This window comes from Cololabis saira, chromosome 15 (assembly GCF_033807715.1).
Source record: "Cololabis saira isolate AMF1-May2022 chromosome 15, fColSai1.1, whole genome shotgun sequence".
Lineage (NCBI taxonomy): Eukaryota > Metazoa > Chordata > Actinopteri > Beloniformes > Belonidae > Cololabis > Cololabis saira.
The window spans coordinates 13,280,482-13,303,362 of NC_084601.1; the positions used below are offsets into that span (position 1 = coordinate 13,280,482).

General features: G+C 40.5%; 1 protein-coding gene across 2 annotated transcripts in view; it reads left to right on the top strand.

Moving 5' to 3' along the window:
* Positions 1 to 22,881, top strand: part of ctnnal1 (catenin (cadherin-associated protein), alpha-like 1) — a 58,962-nt gene that overhangs the window by 13,756 nt on the left and 22,325 nt on the right. For both annotated transcript variants that reach the window (XM_061742630.1, XM_061742629.1), the window contains one exon: positions 19,188 to 19,377. In XM_061742630.1, coding sequence (XP_061598614.1) covers positions 19,188 to 19,377 — 190 coding nt within the window. The remainder of the gene's footprint in view (positions 1 to 19,187; positions 19,378 to 22,881) is intronic.

Genomic DNA, 22,881 nt, shown 5'->3' on the forward strand with positions numbered 1-22,881 from the left:
CTGCTGGCATGACGTTAACAGCGTTTTCATGCGGGTCCGTTTAAACGAGGATTTTTTTGAAAACGTAGAGGGGAAAATATCCGTTTTTGTAAATACCCGGCTACGTGTAAACGTGGCCTAACTCTGAACCAGCTCTAAATGTTGGAGCATTTACCACACTGCATCTTACAGGTGCACCGGCAGCTGTTAGGGCTGCAACGACTACCGTAGTTGGCCTATTTGATAATGACTGATTAAAACCGCTTCAATGTCACAGAGAGTCTTGGATCTTTCCAGCTCGGTGGTATAACCTTTGTTGTCCGCCATGATGGCACACTAAAGATGAACAGCACATGATTGACAGCAAACCAGGAGACAAAACAGACAAATTTGAAGAAAATGTAAAAAAGTTAGGAGTTGAGACAAATACCAAAATAATTTAGCCAACTCATTTAATTTGAAATATGAACCTTTCAGATGCCCTGATTGGCTGATTCCTTATTCTTTCAGTTTTAAACATCCTTTATCGCCATAAGAGACGGGCTGAACACGCAACATGCTTTTTTTTTTTTCTTTTTTTTGATTGATTGATTAACCCTAACCCAGCACTCACCCAGTTTAAATATTCATTAGAATAGGATTACAATAAACGGACGCACTGTTGTATAAATAAGTTTGATCTTTGATGTTTCTTCCGTGGTAAACAACACACCTGCTTCATCGGATTGAAATGAAATGTCATCCCACTTAGCCGCTGCTCCAGTAAAAGGGTAATTTTAGTCAGCTACTTCCTGTGAATTTCCTCTTCTAACGATAACTCAGAGTTTGCTCTACTTTTCACTCATACACTGATTTTTGGTCAGCTTGAATGACCGGTGGTTAACCCATGTTGCGGAACATTGTTCCCCTTTAAGTGACCATAAAAGGGTCTGTTTTACATGTCAATCTATTGACCTTTCGTCCGCCAGTTTACTCCTAGGTGAGAAAAGTGTGTATTTGAATGGGTGCGGGTGATTACTCACATGGGCCCGAAGCCTTCAAATAACCCAGCCCGAGGAGAGCAATTGCCAAGAGAAAACAGACTTAACTTAATGGGGAAAAAAAAAAAACGTATTTCACTATTTGCAATTTTGAAGACAAAAGGTAACAGTGAAGGGTGCTTTCAATTGTCCCAGTGAAAGCCTCTATCTTCAACCTGGTAGATCTATCCAGAAGGCTGATTAAGTATTGATTTAACAGCCAACTGGATCGGTTCTTGTGCTGCTCGTTGTTTTTCATTCTGTTTCAAATTAAAATAGAAAGCAAGTTTGGTTGAATTTTGTGCAGGTTCTCCTTGACATTGATCAGTCCTTCCCTCAAGAAAAACTCCTGCTAGTTGGTTATAATTAAGTTCAACATTCCTTTGATGTGTTACTTTTTCCCCACTAAAACACCGGTTGACCTTAGCTCCCGATGTTAAAACGATCCCAAACATAAAACGCTGACCGAGGTCTGTGCAATTCGTTTAGTACGACGCGACTGTTTTGCCTCATTAGCAACCTGCATGTGCATTATATTTTGATTCATGGTTCGTGATGAGGCATCTCGTAAGTGTACGCACACACAGGGAGACCTGTCAGCAGTGCCACGGTGCCTAATGTAGCGTGATGTTTTGTATTGTCTCTGCCCTCTGGAAGCCACGGGATTGGATAGAGACACATAGAACAACAGAGGTACAGATAAGGATGAACTTATTCCCATTAATTAACTGTAATGCAGCCCATCTGTAAACATAAAAGAGGCACAAACGCAGTTTTCCTCCTTCTTTTCCTTTACTTCAAAGAAGTGGCATTTAGTCATCCCATCAATACAATTTCCTAGACAGGCAGAGTACGTATGAATGGGATTTAAAAGAGAAAAGGAACGGTCTGGCCGTATTGGCTAAGAATTAAAAAGAAGGAATAATATTTTATGGCATATAAAAACATGACGTGTCGCTATACAAGTTGTCAGGACAAATCTGATTGATTAGTGAGAAACAACAGGCCACCTATTGTAATCTTGTAGACATGCACTCTCCAATTTGCCTTGTCATGCATTAGAGGAGATATCACACATCTTATCTTTACCGCTGGCTGCTCAGACAACGCCAGGTAAACATATTTCTCTTTGGCAGGAAGCTATTTGTCTACAGATGTGATTGCAGTCTCCGCAACAGACTTATACAAGATACACAACGTCTTGCTGCAAACGCTGAAAGTACCTAAGTAAAGTCTGCTATGTAAACGGCACCAGCGTTGCATCTCCAGTTCAGTCTGTTGTCCAGGTAAACCGCGAGGCATTTATGCTTCTCCACTTTTTCTCCCGTGATTCAAAAACCATCTCACTTAATCGTGGCCCTCCTAAAGTCTTCAATCATTACGATTTAACAAAACCCACCACAGAAGTGGAGCATTGGCAGTTGAAGAAGGCATAACATTTTTCGTCTGTTGCGTAATCCCACTGCAGTCTTAAAAACGGTGAACTAGGGCATACGCCTCAGTAGAGGATGCGCTCTGCAAGTAGTATATCTGTCTGCAGAATCTTTACATTTGACCTGCAATGGGATTATTACTTCAGCTTGTATTGCCCTGGACTCCTCTTTATCCGGCCAGTTAATACTTAGACCGTTAAAGGGGTTTCTTACATGTGTTGTATTGTTATACATATTGAAGATCTGCAAAGTTGCATGAATCAAAGTCCATGCCAAAGTAGTCTTTGATACTGGTAAATAGGATTGACTATTTGTGAAAACATGCTTGGGTTGTGTGTAACTGTAGCCAATGATGCCTAATGCTTTTCCCCCCCAAAATACTAATAACGTAATCTTTCAGCTAAATACAATATAATCCCACCACATTTTCCTTTTTCTCCTTCTCTCTGAGAAAAAAATGCTGACTCTGCCACAGAGGGATCCTTTAGCCTGGTCTGTTTGTATTAATTACTTTCATCGAGCATCTTTGAACTCGTCCCCTCTCGATGATGAGTTCATTTAAAGGAGAGAAGTTTAACAAGAAGAACAAAGACAACACAATCTCTGTGGATTTATTGCACCGCACCTGAGTGAGTGTTTTTTTTTTTTGAATTGGTAGTTTGGATGACTCATTTCTGATGCTGGTTTTCTGCCCTCACAGTAGATGCCGCGAGGATGCCTGCGCCAGTGTTCTTGCTGCTCACTGTAAATGTTTTATCTCTATTGATACATAGGATTTGAAAGCATGAAGGTCTCTCTTTATTTTGATATTCATAGTCCAAGTTAAAGACGTGACATATCTTTGACTTTATAAGATGACAGGTTCACACAGTAAATTTGAATTATCTGAATTGAATTTTCTGTAACAACCTGACTCAATAGGACCTAGTAAGATCACAGCCATCCCTTAGTTTCATAAGTGTTTTCTACCAAGAACGGCTTCATAGTAGAGCAGCAAAGTCTTGCTTCTCATTCCTCGTCTTCAGGCAACAGAACTTATACACATCACCTTTTCTCCCAAGCTGTTCCTAGGAGTGCGCTCTTCTGCACAGAGATTGCTGACATCGTTTCCACAATCTGCTGGACCCACTCTTCTCGTTTGTTCCCAACAGCAACATGGTTGTATGTGCTTAACGCCTCATTTCTACTTCCTCTTTCAAACTTTGGATCGCTGCATCTTTCGCCATGACTTTTCTCTGGTCTTTTGGAGATATTTCTCATATTGATTCAGAGACTTTCAATCAGGTATTCCACGAACACCACCGTACCTGCCCCCATCTTATACCTTGCTTGAATGTGATGAATATTCTTGGGGGCTTCTTTGCACACCCTGGGTCTTGTTTGGTCTGGTGGACCCTGGCCTTTATCGTTCTTGTACTAGTGCATCATCGCTGTCCTTCAGAGAAGCCACTTTCCATCTGAAATTACACGTAACCAGATGAACTACAATTGGATATATTCTTGTTTCTTTGACACAGAACACCTAAAAGTGAATACAATGGTAGCATTCATAAAATCTTATGTGTGACTGCTACATATTATCTGGGGAAATGTTCCACTGGGTTATAAAACCAATTGTGATGAGATCATATCTTAAACTGAAACAATATGATTTTAATTTGGTACCGATAAGATTACAGAAATGTCATACAAAATTACTTAGCAGATAGGAGCTGCATCTTAAGTTCTCAGTTTTTTTCAGTTTTTATTTATGTATCTTTTTAATATATCCTTAAAGTAATAAGATCATTGTGAATTCTGTTTATGATGTCCCACTGCGTGTTCTTTGCTTTGAGAGCCAGTGAGGGGGGTAAAAAAAAACAGAAAACATTCGTCAGTTTTAACTTGTTGTTGATTTGTATTTTCCTTTCATTTAATACCAGCTCTCCATATTCCTAATCAATAACTCAAATACCTGGTACCTTGGCGTATTAGCATGGGCAAAGTGTCCACTTCTTGCCACTGTTTCTGGATGACTGGCACTATTGAGTGACAGCTGGGGTCCAGTCAGCCGGGAAACAGTTCAGAGTGTGCTTAATGACACATACCCAGAGCTGGCACCTATAAATAAGTTAAAGTTACTCACCTCCTATAAATAAAGTTCTGGTTGTTCAGGATATTTCATTAGTGTTGTTGTTAGACATGCTGAAGAGAGCCTTTTAGCTTAAATTGTGTTGAATGTGGGAGCTATCGATAAAAGGCATATTTATTATGTGTTGAGCTTCATATTTGGCTCGCTTCTTGTATATTAAGTTATTCCAGGTACTTACTTAAATTGGCTTTTTTATTATTACTTTTTTTTAGTGTTTTTGTTGAATACACCTCATGTAGTTACTTGAAACATTGGTATGTGTCACGTAGTGAAAGCACATTCCCTCAGCCTTTTATGAAAGTGTGTGTGCGTGTGTGTGTGTGTGACAGAGACAACACGGGCCATTATGCAGTCGGGGGGTAGGGGGGTCGCATTCCTTAAAGGGCTTGTGTTTCAAGTTCCTTAAAAGAACCCCCCCGCTGGACCTCCACATTGGCGTATAATACGCCAACAAGACCTGAACCAACTCGCCGGTCCAGCCATTGTTTTTTTTCTTGTAACCTCCAACTTCATCATGTACTCATAGCCCTGGTCCAAAAGGTTCACATGATTTATGTTCACGTGAGAGTGCTGAACGTTATTTTAGAAATCCTGATCAGCAGGGACCCCCGCAAACCCAGCCAGGAGGTTCCTGTTGGCCAACCTGAGTACATGCTACACGGATGTTTTTCGCCCCGTAAAGGTTCACGAAGGCCACTTTTGCAGGGTCATTCCTGGTAATGGAGACAGGTATCAACATCATGCAAAGGCGCCTGACTTTAGTTTGCTGTGAACCGTCCTCCTCAGCAACAATCCCTCTGGTTTGAAGGTTTTGATATTTGATTTTTACACTCCTTATTGATTTTAGTCACATAATCATTAAAGTTTTTTTATTCCTTTTTCCGGGTTTTTGTCCCATTTTGAGGCTTACAGTATTTGTAGCTATGTAGATTTGGCTGCTATCCATCGTCTTCTTTTTATTAGGAAAGATGCATTTCACCTTTTTCTTAGCCTTTTGTATACTATATTCAACAAAAACGAGCCATGGTAGTTTAGAGGTTTTTGTGTGTTGTTTATTCGGTCATTATATAGCAAGAAACAGCCCCCACCCCCATCCCTGGAACCTGCTATCGCTGAGGGACGCTGTAACGGAGCCTGGTGAAGCCACTTTCACATGCTGTTCACCGCACACTATTATTTGTCCATTACTTGTAATTACCTATCATGATGACTGATGGAATGTTTTCGGGGCTGAGTTGGCAACCAGTTGGGATTATCCTGTTGAGGACTTCATACAATTACCCAGTCATTAAACACGGCTCAGCACGAGGACAACCTGCGTTGGGAGGGGAGTTGGGTCGAGTGGGCGGCACCTACAGTGACTGGGTTGTATCGTTTGCAAATCCAGATTCTGTAGGCCAGGCGGCTGTCATTGCTATTGCTATACCGCACCCAAAATATTGTCTTGGGGGCAAATGCTTCAGATGTGGGCGCTGCTTCGTATCACTATGTTCTGCAGTCATCAGATCCCGTTCTTTCTTCAGAGTTTCAACACGCCACAGCCCGGCTTACCTTACAGGAGATCGCTTTGTTAGAGCTGCTTTGGAGCAAAGTTTTGGGTCAGATAGTAAAACCGAAGCAGAAACGGTGCTTTTGGCAACATTGCAATATTGTGGGTCCAAAGGTTTTAGAGAATAAGATTTGTTACAGCTTATGTTAATTCGTTTTAACAATTTCCCCTTGTTTCTTTTGAAGGTGTTTCATCTGAAGGTGAAACTGATTTAAATTATTCAGCTCTCGGTGTTTCCAATGATTGATTTTGTAGCTCGTCTTCTCTTGTATCCACCGTCTAACAGCGTTCACCTTGAGATTTATAATCTGTTAGTATGCAAAAATATTGGACCATAAGTTTGATTCATCTTTTTTGCTGTATTTTCCCTGTATATTCCTATCTTGGAACTTCTCAAAGTTGTAGAAGATCAAAACTTATCTCCGAATGATGCCAGCAGGCAAACATGACTGAGAGTAAAGTCCTCAAGCGGTTGTGTGTGTGATGTTGTCTGTCGCTGCTTTTCTGCCTTTGCTACAGTATCTTGTCGGATCAAAACGACTGCCACGTCCCGGTAAAAGTCTTTCACGCAAAAACTCAACATCCACAAGATGGAACTTGTTTTTCTATGGGACGAAGATGCCGGTGTAGCCTGGAGAAAGATGTAACTGAATACTGTGTACATTTTATAAATGCTTGGGATGTCATCTGCGTTCCCTCGCTGCCTGGGCCAGAGATGTCTTTGATACGTTTCTTTGGATGTGTTACAAAAAAAAAAAACTTGCTGAGATCAAAGATGCCTGTGCATTAAGTCTGGCTGTCACGATATCACTAAAAACAGTAAAACCCCATTTATAAATTCAATGTTTTTCAGTTCACAGTATTGCTTTTTTTGAGTTTGTCACAAGCGGATGTGGTTTTCTTTAGCTCGGGATTTACCTCCCAGCTGTTTTCAGTGAATGAGATTTAAAGTCATCATGTGGTATTACAAATCAGTTTGATAGAAGCAAGACTGTGACTGTTGAATGCTTCTGAAATGTTTATCTCTCGTTGTCTTTGTTGTCAGCTGATGATGTTGCAAGCAGCATGATCATCCCTCACATATTGTAGGTAAATAATCATGGGGGAATATATATATTCAGCTAAAATAAAATATTTTGACCTGGGTTTCACACATTTAAGAAAGGAAATGTGATTTCTGCAGCATAGAAAACAAAAAACCCTCATTTAGATTGCAAACAAACAAACACTGATGCTTTATGTGTGCATCATTCACTACAGGTTGTGTAAAACATGTGTGAAGCAGTCAAGTACAAATTAAAAAAAGTTAAGTAAGTCATAAAATGCCACTTCTGGATAGTGTTAAATGTATACCCAATAAGAAATTAGATAGATTTTTTTTTCTCTTTTTTTCAGTAGTGGCTGTAATTGGTTTTAAAGCGGCAGAAGCTCGTGGAGCACAGCGGGGGTTTATGTCCCGGTCGGTAACTTTGTAAACAGAGGAGATCGATTCCCTCTGAGTTCCTTTCTCATCTTAGTTAACCTTGGATTGTGGTAAAGAGCAAAAATTGATCTGCAGCCACGTTGTCTGCTCACCCTGCAGCAAAGATGAGAGAGCCGGAGGTGAGTTTCATCCTCGCTCCCTCATCCCGTCCTTCTACGGTGTTACTTTCACCTGAAAGAGAGCAATTCTGTGCAGTTTTGGTAACAACTTGATTTTGCTTCCATTTCCTGTTCTTCTAATCCTCAACTGTCACTTTCTTCCCTAATTTACTCCTTGTCGTCTGCCTTTCTCCTGTCTATCTCTCCATCGCAGCTGTCCATCTGTTTTGCTCCCAGGTTTATCATTCGTCCTTATCAGCCTCTGGTTCCTCTAGACTTCCTGCACCTCATATCAGTCTGACTGATATGAGGTGATTACACTGTAGCACTGCTTTGCTTTCAAGAGAGATTATGCGTTACTGTCAGGATGTGCACAAACAAACCAGGTGAGTGTGGTCTCACCATAACGCCACCCCCCCCCCCCCCAAACTTAAGCAATACATATACTCAGCTCAGCATACTCAGAGGAGCCACTTAAGACTTGATGGATTCCACATTATTTTTAGACAGCATGATGGAGTGCCAGGTAATGCAGCATTCTCTGCTTTCCTTTGAGTTTCTTCTCCCCATCTGGAAATGCTGTGTGATCAAGGCACACTGATGGCGGGTCAGTCTGCTTCAAAGCCCCGGGGATGAATAGCCCTTCATGTGAAACAATCACAAAAATGTATTCTGAAAACTCTTAGGCTTGTTTACATCCCTTTATTTGGAAATCTGTGCCGGAGCAGCTTCAGAAAAGCTCCGAGAGCATTCGAACCGTGGCAGAGCAGCGAGGATCGATTGCCAAGCTGTAATACCAGGCAATAAGTGGGATTGCACTTGTCGTTTATTCGACAGGCAATGGTCCCTTGGAAAATATGAGCTGAGTTTATTGGTGTCTCTACTGCGTGCCAGCCTTGAAATCTATTCTGTTTAATGCTTTCTCTCCTTAAAGCCAGAGCTCATTGACTGTCAGATTACTGCGTTGATCCCCACAATCATAGAAGCTGAGTGTCTCACCAGATTCAAGATGTTTACTTATCATTTTTGAATGAGGCTGTATGATTTATGCTCCCCTCAAGGCTACATAGTTTTAATTTAGTTTTTGAACTACAAGTCTGAATGTTTAAGAAAAACTCACACTACCAGCATTAGAAATATCGGAAATGGTATATTTTTGGGTTCATTGTTTAATTTTTCAATATATTTAAGGCGTTGTCTAGAAAATCAACTTATCTTATCAACCTTGAGTATAAAAAGAACACAATAAAAAGAAGAAAAAGAAAATCCTGAGACTGCGGTGCAACAGGAAACAGCACTTGACACGCTGCAGTACTGAGTCATACGAGGAAACATTTCAGTAACCACTCAAGGGTTAGATGCCACTTCAGCTTAAATGGGAAAAGTCGCGGTGTCACTCGGAAACATTTCCCTGAGAGTAGATCACACGCGACAGTTCTGCCTTCACAACACAGTCCTGCACCAGAGTAACGATTAAAAAAAAAAAAAATGCTTCCCTTTGTCCTTCAGCCATCATAGTTTAGGCTGGAATCAGAACCTCTGGGAAGACTGTGTCCAGTACTGATACACCTTTCAGTACTTGCTTCAGTCTGCACCTCTTTCATCATGTCCAGAAATCAGAAGGGAATCCGCTTGGATGAACATAACATAAACATCCTTCTAAGCAAGTGATGTTGTCAGGATCACTATATCACAGTTTGTGGGATCAGTGATGGTATGTTGATGAGCTTCTGGGTCACTAAAGCTGGCGAGAAACTGGCAACATAATCAACTTAATGTGCTGCTCCGTACCTTGGTAGGGTTTGTTGCTGTTGCCTTTCATAAAGCTACAGAACCCTGTTAACGTGATTGGAATTTATTCTTGTGAAATGTTTTCTTGTCTTGATAATTTCACTCAATAACTCCCTCAAATTGACTAAACAGTTAACTCTCTCGGTCAATAAATCATGTGGAGCATCAAGCTTAAAATGAATTATGAGAGTTTGTCAAGGAAACATCAAAATTGTGCAGGGGAGTGATGCCGATGACTAAGGTGAGGAATTCTGGTGTATAGATTTAGTCCGCAGTCACTGATAAACAACCACAAGAAACCAAATATTACATTTTATATCCCACACTTTATTTTGATTTTCTAAAGCTCAACATAATAAACTATTTTATATTACTTTGTCTCCTTTTATATTTTACAAAATCTCAAACTATTCTCTTAAGATATGAAAATGTATTGCGTCAAAAAATGCTACAAATTTTACACAAGGGGGAAAAAATTTGGCAAAAAAAAGTTGAAGGTTGCTCAAACACGATTGATTTCAAAGAAGATATTTGGTAAACAAAGATGATTGTGTCAATTCAAGGCTAGCTGTCACATATCTGACGCTGCCTCTCGCAGTGTGATCCTCGGTTGCATCTCCGGTTACACTCTCTCTGTCTCTCTCCCTCCCTCCCACCTTCTAACCCACGAATTACGTGAGCAAAGAGGAATGAAAAGACATATTGTGTTCTTGTGAATGCAAGCTGTGTATGCGTGTGGTGACGGTCTTTCTTTACTCTATTGAGCTCTGCAGAGGAGCAAGGACCATGTTTTAACTAGGGTTGGATTCACCACTCTTTTGATGAGTTCCACCTATCAAATCCAGCGCTGGGAACACTTACCTTTACAACATGAGTGATTTTTAATCTGCAGAATAAAAACTTGATGTCGAAACCAAAGATCCAGTCTCCAATTAAGATTCATATAAATATTTTATTCGCTGACCAGTATAGACAAAAGAAAAATAGTGCACACTATGTGGCCTGATAGTAACGGCCGTGCGTAACATCTTGGAATGATGCCCAGGCTTGTAGTAAATGTAGCACATGCAGCATTGCTTTGTCCGCCTTCTCCCTGTGCAGGTTAAAGGTGGAAATGAATGGTCCATCCATGTTAAAAACTGTGGAATTGTGAGAAGGTTAATGGTGTCTTGTGGAGATGAATCTTTACAATTTGTCCCAGAATGGTGACCAAACTGTCAACATGAACATGTGCTATAATCTCAGATCATTTTGGTCCAATATGATGTTGGCAGCGGTCTACGATGAGGATTTTCATGCACACATATCTATTAAGAGGTAATATATTGTCATTTTGAAGACATTTCCAATAACACCTAGTTGTATCAATGATAGAAAATTTGATTGATTGTTGATTGATACGGAGTAAACTGTGATGGAATGGGGATCTTTCCAGGAGTTTCGTCACCTCTAACCCTGAGCAGTTCAAAGCAGTTGATGAGTGTGATGGAGGGTGGTATTGACCATTTAAAATAATAGCTTTCTAGTTAAGTCATAAAGTATACCAGAAACACAAAAGAGAGATGATACAAATGCCATTGTCCTGGAGTAGTTGCTCATCCAGTCCAGGACGAAGCCAGTTATTATTTTCAGGGAAAACTTTTGTCTTTTGTGTCTGCTGAGTATTCTGTCCGCGTATTAAAATGTCAGCTCTGACTGCTTAACCCAAGTTTGAAGGCCAAACAGTGCCCTTTTCTCACACATCTCCAATGGAGTACAGTCTGACAGAAATACAGACTCATTCAAAAGCCACTGCTGCTGTTAAGCTTGTGTTTAATGTGGGGCGATCTGACAACATCTGAACTGGTAACACACACTAATTACTTCTAGTTAATTTTAAAGTCTGACAGATTGGGTTACTGACATATCATTAAAAAAAACTCTAACTCTAGGAGGACTTAGTTTTGTGTGGTGTGGCTTCCATCCGGCGAACAGCATTGGCGATGGAAATGATGTCCATCAAGGTCGGAAAAAGTGCTTCTTTTTTTTCACGGTATTGACATCCACTTGATTACTTTAAATGGTTAACACGTGATAGCTGTAAGGATTTAACATGTATCTCAGCTAAACTAATGAAGTGAAAGCTGGTTTTTCAGTGACAGTAGAGCATTACCATGTCAGGTTTGGGATATGTAGCATACTCCTCCGTGTACCACTGACTTATAAATAGGTTACAGTGTTTCCATTAACACCAGCTGCCTCTAAAACTCAAAATCATAAGTTGTGTTTCCATCACTCCTGGATTTTGCACAAAACCCAAATATAACAAAGGAAATAATAATAATAATCTTTATTTGTCAGTATTTATCACACTAAAATTGTTCTCTGCCTTTAACCTATCACCAGTTAGACTAGGAGCAGTGGGGCCCAGGGAGCAATTAGGGTTAAAGGCCCAAAGTGGTTCACCTTGGTTTCCAACCGAGGGGCTTGAACCTGGGCCCCCCAACCATGAGACTTCCACTCCACCACAAACCTGTAATGGAAAGAAATCACAAAAAAACGTTTTATGCTTTAACAAGGTGGTTTTTCAGCCATATCGATAATCCTGTTTTTTTTTTTTTTTTTTAACTGAGTTAAATCGAGCTCTTTCATTTTTATATAAGCAGCCCATTTTTCCCGACATGCTACAGACCAGTTTTGTTTTTGATTTATAATCACTGTCATCTCTTCCATTTTATAAATATCCACTGTTACTGTATGTCACACCATGTTGACACTTTTTAGTTTTAGATTTCTTACTTGCAACCAACAAAACACTGAATGGATATTTATCTTTTTTCCCCACTCCTGCGATAAACATCCAGAATAAACTGTTTTCATTCCAAAAGAAATTACGCAGAGCTCCGTAAACACCCTTCTAATAAGTGGGCTAAGTGGGCTGTACCACAGGGTGTGAACATGGTGTGCACGTTGGTCCCCACTCCTTCCCCAGCAGATAGGACTGGTTCCATCATAGTGTGTTTTCTGACATGGAGTGATAAAATATCTTATCAAGCGTTTCCATCCATCTCCGTGAGTTTGTGAGTTTCCATATCGCAGTCCGATCCTCCCCTGAAATAGTCATCCCTCCCTCTTTCTCCCACATTGGCTTCATGTATTCTGTGGAATGACACTTAAATCAATCAAAATTAGCTTCTATATAATGACGTATTCGTAAATACAGATAAAAGTCTTGCTTTTCCAGTGTATGTTTATGTTTACATGTATCCAAACTGATATCCTTACCATCTTTAATCAAATTGCTCAAAGTTGTTATCCCTTTAGAGGTTCAGAATTTGAAGTTCAGAACATTACAATATATTTTTCAGGTTATATTCTTTAACCACCTTTTTCCACACAGAGGGAGTACATTGAACGCAAGGGTTATCAGTAGTGTCAGTATATTTTTCAATATCCGCCAATATCAGCCAGAGGGGCTTGCATTGGGAAAGGAAAAATGTTTTCCTCTGTATCTGATGTCATACCAATTTATCAATGCCTTCATCTGTGCTTCCTGAAAATAATCCCTTAAAGATGGCAGGCCCCATCCTCCTTTTTCTTTAGTTTTCTTTAACTGCAAAGTGTTTTCCCCTGCCATAACATCTCCATATCATCTTGTCCCATTTATTAAATTGAGTTTGATCCATTTATAGTAATTGTCGCTGAAACGAGTATAGTAGTCTTGGTAAGACATTCATTTGACCTGTGAATATAAACTGAAATAGGGAATTGAATGCCACCTGGATCTTAATTCATTTTTCATGAATTCATCCAGTGGAGTAGAATTAAATTCAGAAAATGTTGTTTGACTTTTGGGGATATTAATACCCAAGTATTTTACCACACCATCGTGTACTTAACAGTTGTCCCCAGCCAGTGCAGGATTGAATTCCTGCCTGCTTGCAACCAATTTGCATAAGATTTACTCACCCGTGTAGTCATAAAAAAGCTTTTTTTAATGTTTTATTTTAATCTTATGTACAGTAATCCTTAATCCAGTTTATCACAAAAGTGTAACGGAAATGCATTTTCACATCTCCGGCAGCGCTGGGTGTCGACGTAGCCGTCAATCTAAACTCATCAAAATCTAGTTTCTAGAATATGATGTAGTTGTGCTATAACTCTACTAAATCATTATGTATAGCTTTGTTACATATGGGCTTTGCCTATGAATAAGCATTTGAATGATCATCCGCTGACTTCATCCTCTGTTGACTATTTATGAGCAGCGTTAGCAGCAATCGTTAGCAGCAATCGCTAGCAGAAATCGCAGTAATTGTTCAAAGACTACAGATGTTATTGTCCATCTTCTTCCAAGCTGAGATATTCTTTTTCATTATTTTAAAGAGAATACGAGATACGGAGAGAGAACAAGGAGAGTTTCGCTCTTACAGAGAAAAAACACTGTTCAATGGAAACACTGAACCTCTGCAGCACTTTCCTTATCGCTAATTTAGAGTTCTGATATTTTTTGGGGCGAAAAAGTGTAATAGAAACGCTACTATAGGTAATATTTGTCTACTTCCCACAGTCAGAACGTAACAAGTTTCTGTCACCCCCCAGAGACCACATCTTTCCCACTGACTTCACCCACCAACCCCCCCCTAGCACTATTCAAGCTACTGATCTACAGCCATTCCATTACTTTCCCTAATCTTTATGCATCACGTCTCTTGGAAATAGAGATGCTTTTGGCTCTATGCCAATATTATGTACACGAACTGTTTAGAGCAAAATTAAGATGGACTCGTGAAATTAATCTTTGCATGCTTGTGTGAGGCCGCGTATCAGAGATCTTTATATTCTTCGGTCTTACAGAATGCATGATCATTGAAGATGCAGTTCGGCTTCACTTTGGTGGTACAGTAAACTGAAATGCTGCGTGGCGTTTTTAATTCAACAAGCTACACTAAAACATTTCTGCTGTACATTCTGCTATCAGCTAACTCTTATCCATTGTGCCTGAAATAGCTTGTTAACTGGAAGAGAATAAGCGAGTGCTTCCGTTTTATATGACTCCTTGCTGCAGAATATTCCTGCTAATTAGCCACTGGCCTGATGTGCTTTATCAAAACTTTTTCTTTTGATAATAATCCCCAAGTGATGTCCAGTGATTCATGTCATTGGGAAATGAAAGGGCCTAATATTCTCAAAGTTATAGATCTTTTTTTATTCATTGTAAGAGCTGGCTGGTGCAGTAGCGTTACTCTTTCTTATCCGTGCTCTTTTGTACTTGTGGTTTTTGCCGTGTTCCCTGAAGGATGCAGCTTAAACACTGCAAGCTTTTCCTGTACTGTATCACGCCGTACTACACTGCCGCAGCCTCGCTCTGGGGACATAGATGAATCACCTGCTGCACAGAAAAGACAAAAGTATGACATAAGATTCAGTCACAAAAAAGACAGCGAGAGGCAAAATGTAGATGTAATATGTCCTCTTTATTCTCTTTCTTACTCAGTGCCTCCCCATCTGGTCTCCCCAATTTCCCTCGTCTCTTTTTTTCATCTCTCGTATTCTGGAGTCTGGCAGTCGACCAGTGCAGCATTGAACTCCTGCCTGCTTGCAACCAATTTGCAAGGAATTTGCTCACCCGTTAAAGCGCATACGCAGTGCAACTTTCATCTCCTTCCCCTTCCTTTTTTTCTTTCTTTCACACTTTGGTCTCCAGTGAACAGTCAGCCACGCGTGTCCTTGCATCAATACAGGCCCGACAAAAACGTGACCGCCTCAAGAGCGCTGCAGTTGAGGTTAAGAGGCAGAGCTGTACTTTCCTGAAACCTTGAAGAGAAATTGGAATACTAAAGACATTCCCAAGTTCTTTTGGGTGCAACAATAGACCCTTTGTGTTGTAATTGGCTAAAATGAGACCTGGAAGTATTACCTTTCCTGGCTACAGAATCAGCTTCAAGATCTATATGCTGGTTATGTAATGAGATGTGTGCAACAGCAGAGATGCACTAAATTGATCACAGGTGGATATATTTATTCTCAATTTAATAAAGCGTTAACCCAATATCTCATATAAAATGCTGTTGACAGGTTTATCTGTTCAGCATTCAGACATGAGTGGGACTTTAAATCTCTTAATCCTCTCTGCTTCATGCAAAGTCTCATGCCAAATTATTTCCTTCGCAAAGACAGCAGCGCTGCAGCAAAGTAAATAGTTACATCTGCAAATATACATACTACCACTTTCCTACGTAACCAAAACCACGTTGTGGTGTCGTCACAGATGGATTGGTCCTTTTTTTTTTGGTGTGTTATGTCAGATTTCAGGCATTAAAGGGTCGACTGAAAAGACTGATGCAAATATGGCGCTCAGAAAAGATCTTTCAATGTATTTCTTTTGTGAAAACTAAACTTGACTCTGATAACAACAAACTTTCTACGAGCATTTCTATCCACCGAGTCTCAGTCTGTAGCCATGGGAGGCGACCACAAGCGTTTCCAGCCTTTGTTCCCTGATTTATAGCCGGTCACTGTGTCCTTGGGGTGCTAGTCTAGTTTTCCTGCTTAACCAGTGGGTGGACTTGGTTAGAGTTTTGTCTTATTCTCCGTGAGGTATTAATAACGGCTTTTCTTCAGGTCCTGTAACCGTCATCGTAATTATGCACAACAAAGAGAAAGGAGATGAAGCTCTGGGAATCGACTGGCTGCATACCAAAGGAGAGCAGCGGGGCACGCTGTGTGCGTAACAGCAGAGGTTCTCATGTGAGAGATGGGACATTTTTAGAGCTCTTGGTCATGAATTACGGTAGTCAAGGATCTTACGGGATTCTTCATGGTGATGTTTACATTGCATAGTGTGTGTGATACAAACTCCACCGTCCCAGCTGTAATGTTTGCGTTGCACGGCAGCTTTTGCCTCTTCTCGTTCATACATTATTCTGTATATGCCCCCTCGTAAAAAAGGAGTTACACCTCTGTCCTGTTAGGGGTTGGAAAAGAAAAACAAAATGGTGTAATTTCCTCAGATTGAATGCTGTTGCCTATCTTTCCAGGTTTGTTTTGCTGACAAATGTTAAAGGAATGTGCATTTCTCTCTCTCTCTCTCTGCACAAAGATCCACTGATACCTTCTCAAACAGAAAGGCTTCTTCTATGTGATGGCACTGTATCAATATTATGTTTCCTCCACCCTGCTCTGTTCCTGTTTGCACAGCCCAGTACATGTGCCCTCCTCATAATCCTTCACTGAGGAAATCCCAGTCAGTGGTTGCTCTCTGTTCTCCCTTTTGTACCTCACGTGGAGGCCCCCACCCGACCCCCCACCCCCTCTGTTTGTCTTTCACATACCTATCACGTTAAACTTGTTAAACTAACTTTGCTGCACTGTAGGAGACGCTTGTTTTTATGTAAGATCCTTAGTCCAATGTGTGCTAATGCCACTTCTGAGCAGCTCTCTTCTGTCGTCGTGTGCTGCATGACTCCTCTCTTCTTTCTATAATCTTTCCTCATCTCTCTCTCTCTCTCACTTATCAGCATCCTCTCTCATGGCCTCGCCTCCTTAAGATCTTGTGTTTGGGTTAGTGCATATGCATAGCCTTTTCAGACATGCACGCATGCTTCCTGCAGACTTGCATTTACCAGCTGGCGGAAACAAATACTTTGCGTCACAAAAATGTTAATTAGGTCTGTTGCGTAACATTCGGTCGATGACTTAGTTCTGAATCATGTGTGACAGTGCCCCGGTTCTCTCTAGCTACATAAGGGCCAGCCAGCTGGCGTTGGTGTTTCCTAAGCAGTGTCCCACTCTCCGTGTGGATGAGTCAGAGGCAACACTGGACTTGTGGGGATGGAGGTTCTTGGACGAGATAATAAAGGCAGAGTGGTACAGATGACAAGTGAAGAGTTTAATGGGTACTTCGGGCTGTGTCATGAAGAACTGAGAGCATAAACAACAACAGAAAAAGAAGCAGTGTGACAAGCAGCTACTCCTGTACTGGAGATGTGATAGCTACATCAGCAGGATACTGACAGGAAGCATAGTAATACCTGGCTGCGGCAGGTTACCTTCACTTTGCTGCTCTTTGTCTCTGACTGGATCAGACACAAATACACACGGGACTCTGCTCTGGCTGCTGTCTAAAGCTTTATCTTCTCAGACAAAAAAGAAGGTATTGGTGGTTTCATCAATCTGGGAAATCAGGAGAATTCAGACATTAGCCACAGTAACATTAATGTTTTTTTGGTTGGTTTTTTTTAAGCTTTACTTGCACATTTTTATGACTGTGACCCGTTACCATAAAGTTCTCCTGCTTTTTGGTTGAATTGGCTGTTGCATAAACCAAAGCAGTGGATGACATCACCTGTGAGTACAAATTCTTAGTATATGGATTTTTATATTGTGGTGTATTTCTCTGCAACAAAGGACTTTTTGGCATCTCTGTAATACCTGGGGAAACCTGCAGTGAGGGTGATATTAGATTCTCACTTTTAATATACAGTAGATCAGGTTTTTCATTGGGTTTTTGGTAGTTAGGGACAGCTACAGCTCGTAACAGTACGTAAGGAAAGGGGATTTAACAACCAAAGTATGTCACACGCTGACACAATAGCATTGGGTCATGCACCAGAATCATGAGACGGGTCTGGCTGCAGATCGTTGGATTGAATGTTTACAGGCTGGGTTTAACTTGATTTCAACTGCATTATCTGGGTGTGTTCGTCCAACTGTGAGACGTTTCATCAAGTTTGATTTCAGTCACACTCACACAATAATTTTTCTAATATTATGCAACTGTACTGACTGACTTAAAAGGCTATTGAAACTGTGACTCCCCTTTTCCTTGGCCTTTATGTGTTGGACTGAATGTGGTTTGGACACAGATAACATACAGTGACTAAGCTCAAAGTTGTCTGAATCAGGACTGTTTTTCATTTAGTGGTGCTGATCTTTATCAAGGTTGTCATATGCGTCCGACTTTTAAACTGTTGTAAGCTTTCAAACAAGGAGGACAGCAAGTTGTAGTCTTGCATTTCAAACAGCCTCATTCAGAAAGCTGAGCACCAGCCTGATGCGTTGCATTCCTCTGTCGGGACGCTGCTCATTCAGACAGACGTCTGAGCTCAGCAGAACCAGCATGTGCATTGTGACATCCACAAAGACTTTACTGGAACAGATTCCCTTCCGGGACCACCTACAGCTGTGGACCAATTAAATCACCTCCTACCACTTCCTGACCTTACGTTCCACACATACACATATACCCATAGACAAACGGTGACAGCCGGGGAGGCCAGAAACAGTTAATAAAAGATTGGCTCCCGATTAATAATTGATACTATGAATTACCACTAAAACTACCCACCTGAGTGGTTGTGTTCAGTATTTTGTACATAAACAATAACCCTTTGTTGCACATCCCAAATGCTGTTTTTCTAGCTATGCCTCTGTAAATTGAAAGTTATTTTTATTGGTTCCTTGTGCCAAAGTGGCCACTTTAAGTTCTGAATGTGTCCTTTAGTAAAAGAGCAGGATGCTTTTACGGATTATTTTAAATCTAATCACAGTGTGATGACCCTGTGACTTACAGAGCAAATGATGTTCCATTTCCTCAGTGTTTAAATGTGTGACGGACGTGGATGGGTCAATCATCAGCAACAGTATAACTCTTAAACCTGGCTCATCCTGTTGGTGATTAAATAATCATTTGGCCTCCTCTAATGGTTCATCCTTGTCCACAGATCACCACTCTGATCAACCACAAGGACAAGCCAAAGAAGTCGGAGCGCACTCTGGCAGCCATACACCGGGTGGGTCAGGCCGTGAGCGTGGCAGTGGGGCGTTTCGTGTCCGTCGGGGAGGCCATCGCCTCAGAAAACCAAGAACTGAAGGATGAGATGGGTCAAGCCTGTTTCGAGGCACGCCGAGCAGGTAGGCATCTTCAGCTGCATCTCATCAGAGCTGGAAATGTTAACAGAATTGTTGCACTTGAAGTGAATGTTTCTCTTTTCTAGGAGTCACGGGTGCATGAGCTGAAACTGTGTGAGGGTGTTTATTCTTGGTGCATACTGTATCTTCCTGTCAAAAGCACAGTCGTGACTTTATGATACAAATTTTCCACTGAGAGTGTGTCGAACAGATCAGTCAGTAAACTGTGGGCTTCTCATCAGTGTTTTGTGAAGACAAACTGTGACATTTTCACTGGCATGGCATTACCTTCAGGGTTCAGGGTTATTAAATTCTGGTAAATTTCGATTAGTCTGGACAAGCTGGCTGTCGCACAGTATTCCATCAAAAGACCTTCTAAAGAGATTGTTGTTATTAGATTAGGAGTAAATGCTGAAAAGGGGGCAAATCTACCCAAGGGTGTGGTATTAAAGTGAGAATAAATTTGTCTTTACAGACATGGAAATTAGTACATGATGGATTTAAAAGGTTGTTGGATACTTTATGCATCTTTTTATGCAGATTTTTATTTTTAGTGTCATTTACTAAAAACCTGTCATCCTGGTGTCCTGACCCTTATTTTTGGGTATGGCGGGATTTATTTGTATAAAGTAAGTTGGCATTTTGGGTTGCCAATAAACCAAAGCCCAGAAGACTGAAGGCACCGATTGAGAACTCTCACACTCATGTAGGGGTGGGTATTGCCAGGGACCTCACGATACGATACACATCTCAATACTTGAGTCACGGTACAGTATACTATCAAAATGTTACGATATATTGCAATGTTATACATAGTTCACTGAAAACTGTAAAAGGCATTATGCATCTTAAAATCTGAGTTGCATATTCATCAGATTATATTAATAATTTATGGGACAAACTTAGTCAAAACAATGTAATTCAAATGATCCATGCTTTTTTATTGTAACTATACAAGCTGAAGTTACAACATATATACATATTATTTACATAATATGAAATAAACATTAACAATATTATTTAAACACATGTAAAGTAGTACTGGATTTACAACCCGCCTGAAACACAATTTATTATTTAAATTTTTTTTTTTTAAACGATTGTTATCAAATTGGCCGGCAAAGAATCGTGATATATTGCCATATCAATATTTTTGCCCACCCCTAAACTCATGCCTTCTCACCTGAACTTTCTACTCAGGCAACAAAAGTTTGTTTCAGCAGAAAAAATCTGAAATATGTTCTTTTTTTACTACTTTACAAGGGTGGTCTAAGTTAGCTGCAATAAAAGTAAAGCACACAAGGAAGGTCATTGGTGGGAATCTGGTGCTCTCAGAGGTGAGAAGTTTGTTAAACTACCAGAGGCATGTGTTGGTGGTGATCCTCAACTTTCCCTCAGCGGGAAGCTATAAAATCAATCCAAAGAGCATAACTCTACTTCTTTGAGTAAATTCTTTGAGTGGGAGCTTAAAGAATGAGCTCATCTCCTCATATTTAGGAAATGTAAAGAAGGAGCTCATGCTGTTCTGCAAAACTCTTGACAGAGAAGATTTATTTGAAGGGCAAAGCCTGCAAAGTTTTTTCAGCTAGATGTATATCTAGAAGAGATTTGTGGAAGGTTTCTCATTAAAAGAGTGCATGCATTACATTACATCCAAAATATCAACAAGGAGGTGATGGTTTTGTAAAACTTTTTTTTTTCCCTGTATGCCAGTGTTTTTGATTCATGTTCTCATTTACAAACATACAACTCTTCTTCCTATCTGCCCCTTGGTTCTTATCAGGAAAAATAAGGAGCTCATTTAACCTTGTTCAAAGCAAACTGGAAACAATATCCCACCAGATAAGAATTTAGACGCAACACCATGATAATAGGTTTATGTTGGAGGAAGCGACTTGTGCTTCAAAGCGTTTAATCCTCACACGGTGCTGATTTGGGAAGGTGACTAAAACTCAGAGGGTGCTGGTTGGAGGAGACGGATAGACCAAGAAGAGTCCAAGCAGAGAGTGCGTACATTTGTTTGTGCGCACACGTGTTAACGTGTATCGCAAACGGTGACTAATTAATTCCAGTTTTCACTTCCCTCTCAGGATTGTTGTTTCCATTGATTTCTTTTACCCTTTGTCAGACAGACTTAGTGCAGTTATTCATTATGATTATTCTTTATTGTTCTCTGACTCTTTCATTTCACATCTTGAGTGATAGCAGAGATTTTTTCTCCTCCTGATGTCTCTAGGAATTGGTTATTCAGTGAGGGATTGACGCTTCCCAGCCACTTTGAGGATTTAATAACGCTTGGCTTTAGCTTCTGTATTTCAATGACTGGAATAAAAGCAGGCTCAAGGCGCTGACTCATGGAGAAGCAGCCCTTCATCTGAGCCGTGGAAAGATCCAGTGGCACGAGTCAGGAAAGACGGTGGCTGTTTCACTCATCCTCACATGCTTTTTGTCTTAACTCGCCTCTTTTTTTAACTAGTTTATACTCATAGCAGACTCTTCTTGTGAGTTGACAACAGTGGCTTCAACATTTCCTGTAAGCAATGCACTTGACACACCAAGTATTGATGCTACAATAATGTTGTCGGTGCTGTGACGACGTAGATGAATATGTTAGTTCATAAAAGAGGGACAGGACAAATTGGACATCCCGCTTGTGAATAGTGTTCTAGCAGTTCAAGTGTTTTTGTGACCCAACTTTTACGAGTGAGGGGAGGGAGGACCACAAACCAATTGAAATACATAGACTAGTGACCTGACCGTCACAGGGACGGGCGTGGGTGATTCCTGTCAATTTAAGGGCTGCGACACACCAACCCGACAGCTGACCGTTGGCAGAAAAGAAGTCGGACTGAAAGTTGGCTCCCGTCTCCCCGAGTTGGTCAAAAAAATACTCCCAAACACACCAACCCGACGCCGACTGGAACGTACGTTCTGCGTGCATACGCCCCCATAACTGCAGGCGATGCTAATCTGTGATGTCGCCCAAAATGAAAAGGGAAGAACAACCAGAAATGACAGATCACTCTAGGACAGGGGTATTCAACTAGATGGAACTGTATGGAGAGGGCCGCACAATTTGAAAATGTGGGGGTTTTCAAAATGTATTTTGCACTCAAAGACGAAGACTTATGTAAATATAATACATTTGTATTATACATTTGAATATATCTAGTTTACATATGAATTATGTATTAATTGTCTCCAGATTTAGTAATTGTGAATGTTAAATATAATATTCAGATAAAGAAATATTATTTTGAATGCAAGTTCATTTTGAAACCATGCATTGTGCAAACTTAATGAAATTGATATTGACCTACTTTTAATAAAACACGCCATAATAACAAAGCACCACTTTCCACCAAGATTTCCTTATTTGAATATTATATTAAGCATTGAGCACAACCATTTTAGTCCATAGTAGCCAGTTATAAAAATATTATTAAAAGAAAAAAAATTCAACAAACACCCCCTTTTTTTAAATATGACCAGGGGCCACATAAAAGC